Below are 7,816 nucleotides of genomic sequence, written 5' to 3'. Positions count from 1 at the left end.
AGGAAAGCGCTTTGTTGGCAAATGAGCTCAACATAAAGACAACCACATCAGAATATCACTATCACTATGCAAATACAGAAAAATGATTTTATTGTGTTTTAATGTTAACATATTCAATATAATGTTTTATATAGATTATTATTCAATATCTACATCATAAAAACCAGTTATTATTATTTAATACAACCGTCAGCTCTTTGTTACAAATCCACTCGCGAACTTGGGCTATAACAGTTTTAAAAAAATTAAACATGGCTTCTCTGAATGGATTTGTTATATATTAACGAATGGGTAATTTGCTGAGAACATGGCAACGTACTAGAGAAAACTTGTTAAAAATGTAAGGTTAAATATAAATCAAGCTGTAAAACGTTCCACTTCAATTGTACGATTAGTTTCGATACAATTATGAGTTAATAAATTTTATTAATAATAATAAAAAAAATTATTCTTTTACAAGACCTTTATATCTTTCTTGATTTGTCTTGACTAGATATTTGAAGTATATACAGTTCAATATATACCCTACCCTAGTTGGAAGTTGTTAAATAAACAATAATTGTGCGTGGAGTCCCTCCGCACGGAATAAGTGAAACTTCGTTATGTTGAAATGAAAACAGGAAGGGGTAGAAATATATTTTTAAGGAATTTTTAGTGTTTCTTTAAGACAAACTTTATTACAAGTAAGAATTAATTGCCCGCATGTGTTCGAGCGCCACGTATTACCTCTCGCTATGTCTGTTTTTATCCCTCCCTCGCCCAGGAGTGTTAAACTTTTTTACGCAACCTCGTTGAAAGTCGCATAAGAAGTTTAACTTCAAAAAGAATTTGGTAAATCAATTTTGATATAGACATCTTAATAAGTTAGTTAGTAGGTTTTGGTGAGCGAAGCATTGTTAGGGATATGACGTAAATCGAGATCCAACATGGAGAAATACCAAAGGTGGGGGAAAAGTTACAAAGATTACTGTTTTAAAATGTATTTTGGTTGGAAGGTTGTTTAAGTTTCTCAATAAAAACATCTCCAACTTTAATGTCGTTTTCAAAAGTGAATTATTTCAGCAGACTGGTATTAAAATACATGATAGTGATAAATTTATAAATTATCATTTAAATTATTATTTGCCTGAAGTAATATTTTTTTATAATGACTTGTACAAAATTCAATAAGGAAATCATTTCTGTCCTGAAACTAATTACTTTAAAATATCACAGAACGACTTTATTGCCAATCGATTGACATATCTTTTAATAGTGTTCAAAACTGTAAGTATGATTTAAATGTAAAGTGTGTGAGGTGAATTGGTAAAAGGCAATTTAATAATCTAAAATTACTCTTTGACACTTATTATTTCATAATCTTTTTTGTATATTTCTTTTATAACTGATGTTTTTTTATATTTTTTTTAAAACTCTTAGCTATTCAAAGTGTTTGTCTCCAAATAGTTAGAGGTATAAGTACGACGAGAAAGCTATTTAGACCGCGTAGGTTTTTGAGACTCTCAATCAGGAAAGGGTGGGTGTATTATTTTGTATAATGTCAATATTAATCCAAACATAACTTTGTGTGCGTTTCTTAAGAGAATAAAAGGTTCGATTACTAAAAGATTGTTTAAAATGATGCTTCATATATTATAAGGTATGTAGTGCAGAATTTTTTTTCGTTTTTAAATAAGACTTCATAGTTCATAATTTGAAATAACTTTATCGGTTCTTTTGTATGTCCGTCCTTACATCTAACGTTTTGATGTGAAGGCACTAATTAATTAATATTTTTTATATTATTCAGCTTCACCTTAAACAATCAATATTTTACGCAAATTCGCAAAATATTTGTTTCATGAAGTAGATATTGCAATTGGTATACATCGAAAACTATCAAAGAGTTTTGTACTTTTTTAATCTTACGTTTGAATAATGAAGCCTCACAACTTATTAGCCTCACTGGTAATCGACTAACCTAAATATTTATGTAAAATCAAATTAAAAATCTAACTAGCCAACTACTATGGTAGTGGTTATACAATATATATGGTACTGATTGTGATTAATCTCCTTCAATTGGCAATAATTAGATCAAATAATCACTATTTGTTATTCCAAGGGACAAAACAATCGGAATTCATGTACGGCAATTTTTGTATGTATATGAAAAATCTGTTTTATGGTAATGAATTGTTTTATTGTTGAACTACATTTAATATTATGACAATGATGGGGTATTAATCAGTGATAGTATCACGTCTCTAGTTAAACACTACTTACTAATTTAAAAATATTACGGCAATATTTTACTAAAAATACTCTGATAGTTTTTAATTTAATAATGAATTAACCTTATTATTATATGTACTGAAGTATATCTTAGATAATGCCTGGTACTAAAACCAACCACAGGTAGGTGATAAATGTTAGTTTATTTTATTAGATGTACCTATATTGTGACTAGAGAAATCTTCGGTCTGTTATATCATCTGCAGAGAGTTTTAGTCATTGACATCAATATTGCAAACAAAAAATACTTATAACAGTAATACTGGATCCCTGATTTCGAATACACACCCACACAAAATAAGCATAATTTGATAAAAGACCTATAAGAAATAAACCTATAGTCATCTAGAATATAAAAGCAACTATTAAAAAGAACTTATCAATTTAGTGAATTCATTCTAATTTATTTTCCAAATAAACAGATTTAAGACATGTAGAATTTTGAATTTTAGTCGTTTTGTATACGAATATAAAAATTAAGTTAAGACATGTCTATGGAAATCATACTAGAAGGCTTCAAGAATGCACTACTAAGTTTGAGATCAATCTCAAACAAAATTATTTTTTTGATCCATTGCAAGTAGTCTAGGTATTAAACGTGGCACCAAATAGTGTTAGCATATATTAAAACGTCAAATGGGCCGCTACTTTTATGTACTATATAACCATCAATCTATTTTTTGTTGTTCTAGGTACTAGTAAAAATGTAACTAGTGTTTTTTAATAATAATAATAATTAAATAAACGCCTTTATTTCATTTAACAAACTCCTTCATGTTTTCTCCACACAGTAGGCACTCAAGATTATAATTCGTACAACAAATAAAAACATTGATATTGTCAAAATATTTCACGTATCCAGTGCGAATGAAGCCATAGCATAAAGTAATAATAAAAGAAAAACATCACTCTATGATTGTCAGTTGTCACCGAAATTTGACAACGTAATGTAGTTTTATTTAATTTAATTTTTGATTTTTCATTACATTAAATTTTTTTAATTTATAAAGGTCTTGCTGATCTTTGACAAAAATGCTGATAAGAAAATGAAATTACTGTCTACGTGATAATGAGTTGAGTGTCATGTCATCCGTCCATGCAACTATTTAATAACAATATTTTTGTTTTAAACAGATTTTTATATCTATATTTAATATTAAGATGACCTATTTAAACACCGTAGTCAACGTGTTTATAGGATGTTGTTTAAGTTCATTTTTTATGGAAATATTGATGGCAATGGCGCCAGATAGTGCCAATTTAATAACATTTCTACAATTTTTTGTCATAACATTACAGGGAATAGTCTCTTCAAAGACAAATATAGTAAGTAAAATTTCTTCTTAAACGTATGTTTTTATTTGTTGTGCTTATTTATTAATGAGTTTAATTATGTATTGTGTGGATTACATGATTTTCAGCTGTCACCAAAAATACCACTCCAAAAGTATTTTTTACTAATAGCATTGTTTTTTATTACAAGTGTTGCAAATAATTATGTTTATGCTTTGCATGTGCCCTCTACCCTTCATATGATTATAAGGTAATAATATTGCAAGGTATTACTTGACCAGGTGTTTTTGAAACTCTTAAGCTTACAATTTTTTCTCCAGGTCTGCCTCATCACCAGCCAGTATGTTAGTATCATGGTTTGCAAAAAAACAAAGGCCCCATACAAATGCTATTATAGGTTCCGTTATCATTAGTATTGGAGTCTCATTGGCTACATTTGGAGATGCCACCATTGTGGATGAAAGAAAGGGAATGTTCCTACACTGGTGTATTGGTGTTACGATATTGATAACTATGTTATTTGTTGGAGCACTTACTGGACTGCAACAAGAATTAATTTTTAAGAAATATGGAAAACATCCAAAAGAGGTGATTTTTTATAATGATAATAAATTCTCATCACTTCAAGTGATAAGTTGATATTAATAGAAAAAAGTTACTATTTTCAGATGCTCTTTTACACCCATGCACTTTCTTTACCACTATTCCTGGGGATGTATCCTGGATTAAAGAACACAGCAATGAATGTATCACTTTATTGCTGGTGCTTCATAGCCCTTAATATGCTATCTCAAATACACTGCACTCATGCCGTTCATGACCTGGCTACAAAGGAGACTTCCATGACCGTTACCTTTATTTTGACTTTAAGGAAGTTTGTATCTCTTATAATCTCGGCCATAGTTTTTAAGAATAATCTTACTTTATTACATGTGATCGGGACTATACTTGTTATTGTTGGTACATATTTCTATTTTAACTTTTTCAAATCTTGGAAGCAACAACCGATTAGTCGGAAAGAGGGTATTGTTCACCAGAAAAAAGAAACTTAAGACTGATAGTGTTTTTTCTTAATATTTTATTACTGTTAAACTTTTATATTCTTTATATATATCGATGATCTAATAAAAATATTATATTTGCATAAATTCTATTTATTTGTTGTACATTGAGACAGTATGCAATATTTTCTCTACATGGTTACAAGTGCTTATTGAAAATGTTGTTGCTTTATTAAATTCATCTCCATAATTATTACAGGTAGTTGACAAAAGCTGCGATGGTCGTTCAAAATAACTCTTAAGTAACTGCTTAACTTAACACACCACAAACACAAATCACTTTGATCACTATATTACAACTTGACAGTAATGAAGTCTTTTATCACCAAATATTGGCGGAGATATGTTGTCTAGTATCTGAAAATAAAGGTACAATGTTATTTTAGGAACAAAAAAAAATATTAAGGAATCAAACAACTTATCAATAAAATATAAATCATGAATATAATAAATGTTAATAGCTCATACCTCATTTATTTATACCGACAGTAGGACGGATCACTTTGGTATTTGGTACATACAATGAAAGGGAAAACCAATCTATAGTCACCTGTTCCTACTGAGTGATCTGCTGCGGCGCTCCTTCGACCTGGAGCGTGACGCGGAACGGCGGTAGGGACTTTTCTCGGGACTTATGTACCTGGTCTTGCTATCAGAACGACTGCGGCGGTCGCGCGACCGGGAGCGTCTCACTGACGGCGACCGGCGGCGGGAGCCCGAGCGACCTCGCGAGTAAGACCGACGCCGGGGGCTGCGACTGCGGGTTCTGCGGATCAATAACACTTTAATATTTATGTATGTCCTACATACATAAGTCCCAGTATGTCTGTCAGTTAGTCATACAAAGGGGATCGATTGTTACTTTCATTTATTTCATACATTTAGCACAATTAGTAACTAACTAGCTGTTATATTATGAACCGTCGGCTACATAATAATTGCTCCATATGACGCCGGCGTTATAAACTGGTACAAGGTAAGGCAGTGCTAAGTATAGGATTTAAGTACCGAGACTTGGTGAGCCTGTAGGTCGTCGAGCGTTGTGAGAGCTGCTGTGAGGCCGGAGGGGGTTTGACTATCGAGGCGGAGCAAGTTGCAACATGATCTTCGAATGATGATTAAACCGGGAGTTTCGAGTACAAATTGCGGACACGGGGAAGAGTCGAGCTCCGTTAGTCGAATTCCTAGTTCCGTGCCTCGGTGACGGCGAAAGTGTGCAGTCGTGAAGCATCAGGATTTTGCAAAGGTACAGGATACTAGGTTCCTACAGTGGCTCATCTTTAGAACTGTTAGGTCTTGGTTAGGGTTAGGGACTAGGTGATGGCAGTTAAGAGGAGGGGAGGGACGCAGTTGACGAAGGCTTCAGCTGCGCGTAGTAATTTGGAGAGCCGATCGCAGAGCGGGGTGTTGCGAGCGACGTTCGCGGATGTCTTATTGGTAAAGAAGCCGTAGTTGTGGTGTAGAGATGTGGTGAGGTCGTTGGTGTGTTGGTGGTTGGTTGATAAAATGGACCTGTAAACGTTCCAACACCCACCACATTTAATAACTTCTTTTCAATTCACTACCAATCAAAACTACTACATTAATATCCTTTACATTGCAAACCACCAACAATTTATGACAACAGACTATTTGTTCGTGTTTATTTTTTATAGTCTAATTATAAATTATTAGTCGTAAGCAAACATTTCAGAGTATTCTCTGTGTCACGACACATCTGTGTCACTGTCAGCTTATATATAGTTTAATGTGTTGTTATCAAGATAAGTGATATATGGAATAATTTTTATCAGACGAGTACAATACATATACTTCAAGTACCTGCGATCTCGTCGTGTCCTCCCGTTGCTCATCTCAACACGAATTCTTGTGCCGCAACAACGTCTGCAAACAGATATAAAATTGAGCTTCCACTGAACCAAAACACCTAATTGCTGTATTAAAAATACTTATATTCAAATAATCATTAACTATATTTAATTGATAAACTGTTCCCCATGCCAAGACAAGTGCAACTTATAAAACTTTTCACATATCAGTCTTAGTATGGAGGTACTGTTCTATAGCACACTTATGACTCAAGCATTTCATATTAAAGATGAAATGGATCTAAGGAGCGTGCGTAACATATATAGGGCCCGGGAATCGAACCCACAACATGTAACTTGCAAGTCTTGCCATAAGCCACAGAACCAGATGGATCGATATTCGGTTTTCGAAAATACAGATCAAAACTTAGTAAGATATATTAAAGGACTGACTTAACTTAAAAACACTGATTAAGATAATATGCTTAATAAATAAGATAAGATAAACGAAATGTTATCCAGATGTAAAATATTTGTCGAGGTCAAGAGAAAATAAAATGGCGCCTAGAACATGGAGCTTTTCCATTACGCATATCACACTTCGAGAGCGATCGAATCGATAAATTACATTAACAATAACAATGTGGATTTGTAGACTACAAATATACTTACGTGCCATCTAAACCGCGTACGGAATCTTCGGCGTCTCTCGGATCTTCATATTCAACAAACGCAAAACCGGGCGGATTTCTCGCCACCCACACATTTCTAATACTGCCATATTTTGAAAAGACTTTTTCAATTTCGTATTTAGATGCGTTTGTGCCAAGATTTCCTACGTACACTTTGCAAGATAGATCCCATTCACGGTACCGAGACATCTAATAATGAAAAATGTTTTAAACACCGCCGCCATATTGACTATAAAATAAGTCGTAATTTCATTTAAGGTAATTAAAAAATAAAAAACTTACCTTGAAGAAACTAATATAAAATTAACAAAAGAAATAAATGTTAGATAAACTAATTATCTGACGCGAAATTAATCACGATATCTGCCACGACATACAAAATGTCCACTATGCACAAAGTTTGGCATGAAATGAATGAATGTCGGACTGGGTTACGAGTTACGGATAACAAACGTCGATAAAGATGAGAGTCATAGACTAAAGAGTTGAGTGAATGAATGAAATAAAGCATTACTGTTAATTAATGTTTATACTGTCGATTTCAATAAAGTATTTAAAAAAATATTTACTACTGTTTTTAAATTTGTAAACATTTTGTTACAAAATGAATATTTATGATTTAAAGTAACAAACTAAATGAAATAGGATCTTTACTTTTTTCTTGTCCAGTGATACCAGTCTCATAAGC

General features: G+C 32.6%; 2 protein-coding genes and 1 non-coding gene across 5 annotated transcripts; 1 reads left to right on the top strand and 2 right to left on the bottom strand.

The window, feature by feature from the left end:
* The first annotated feature begins 3,202 nt into the window (after positions 1 to 3,202).
* LOC116766025 (UDP-xylose and UDP-N-acetylglucosamine transporter-like) lies at positions 3,203 to 4,715 on the top strand. The gene is made up of 4 exons (XM_061527089.1): positions 3,203 to 3,600; positions 3,696 to 3,817; positions 3,888 to 4,155; positions 4,236 to 4,715. The coding sequence occupies exons 1-4, from the start codon at positions 3,436 to 3,438 to the stop codon at positions 4,617 to 4,619; spliced, it is 939 nt and encodes a 312-aa protein (XP_061383073.1). The 5' UTR covers positions 3,203 to 3,435; the 3' UTR covers positions 4,620 to 4,715.
* LOC116766036 (RNA-binding protein 1-like) lies at positions 4,626 to 7,573 on the bottom strand. Of its 3 annotated transcripts, none has more exons than XM_032655694.2 (5): positions 7,411 to 7,573; positions 7,109 to 7,317; positions 6,450 to 6,512; positions 5,179 to 5,394; positions 4,626 to 4,985 (listed from the first exon to the last, which is right to left on the bottom strand). In XM_032655694.2, the coding sequence occupies exons 2-5, from the start codon at positions 7,315 to 7,317 to the stop codon at positions 4,979 to 4,981; spliced, it is 495 nt and encodes a 164-aa protein (XP_032511585.2). In that variant the 5' UTR covers positions 7,411 to 7,573; the 3' UTR covers positions 4,626 to 4,978. The 3 variants fall into 3 exon arrangements, 2 of the variants coding, with proteins under 2 accessions (XP_032511585.2, XP_032511596.2); XM_032655705.2 differs by having other exon boundaries at positions 5,269 to 5,394; XR_004353215.2 differs by lacking the exon at positions 4,626 to 4,985 and adding an exon at positions 5,637 to 6,140.
* On the bottom strand, positions 6,617 to 6,751 carry LOC116770713 (small nucleolar RNA SNORA53). The gene has a single exon (XR_004353547.1). It is a non-coding gene; the product is annotated as a small nucleolar RNA SNORA53 (small nucleolar RNA).
* Positions 7,574 to 7,816: the final 243 nt, after the last annotated feature.

Source organism: Danaus plexippus (genome assembly GCF_018135715.1).
Source record: "Danaus plexippus chromosome 3 unlocalized genomic scaffold, MEX_DaPlex mxdp_34, whole genome shotgun sequence".
In the NCBI taxonomy this organism is placed as follows: domain Eukaryota; kingdom Metazoa; phylum Arthropoda; class Insecta; order Lepidoptera; family Nymphalidae; genus Danaus; species Danaus plexippus.
This window is presented reverse-complemented; position numbering and strand designations above follow the sequence as displayed.

Excerpts from the sequence above, each read along its gene's own strand:
- LOC116766025 (XM_061527089.1), top strand. The coding sequence starts at position 3,436 with ATGACCTATTTAAACACCGTAGTCAACGTGTTTATAGGATGTTGTTTA. Across the intron at positions 3,601-3,695 it reads TCTCTTCAAAGACAAATATA|CTGTCACCAAAAATACCACT; the intron begins GTAAGTAAAATT and ends CATGATTTTCAG. Across the intron at positions 4,156-4,235 it reads ATGGAAAACATCCAAAAGAG|ATGCTCTTTTACACCCATGC; the intron begins GTGATTTTTTAT and ends TACTATTTTCAG.
- LOC116766036 (XM_032655694.2), bottom strand. The coding sequence starts at position 7,317 with ATGTCTCGGTACCGTGAATGGGATCTATCTTGCAAAGTGTACGTAGGA. Across the intron at positions 6,513-7,108 it reads GTACGCGGTTTAGATGGCAC|ACGTTGTTGCGGCACAAGAA; the intron begins GTAAGTATATTT and ends ATCTGTTTGCAG. Across the intron at positions 5,395-6,449 it reads AGGACACGACGAGATCGCAG|AACCCGCAGTCGCAGCCCCC; the intron begins GTACTTGAAGTA and ends ATTGATCCGCAG.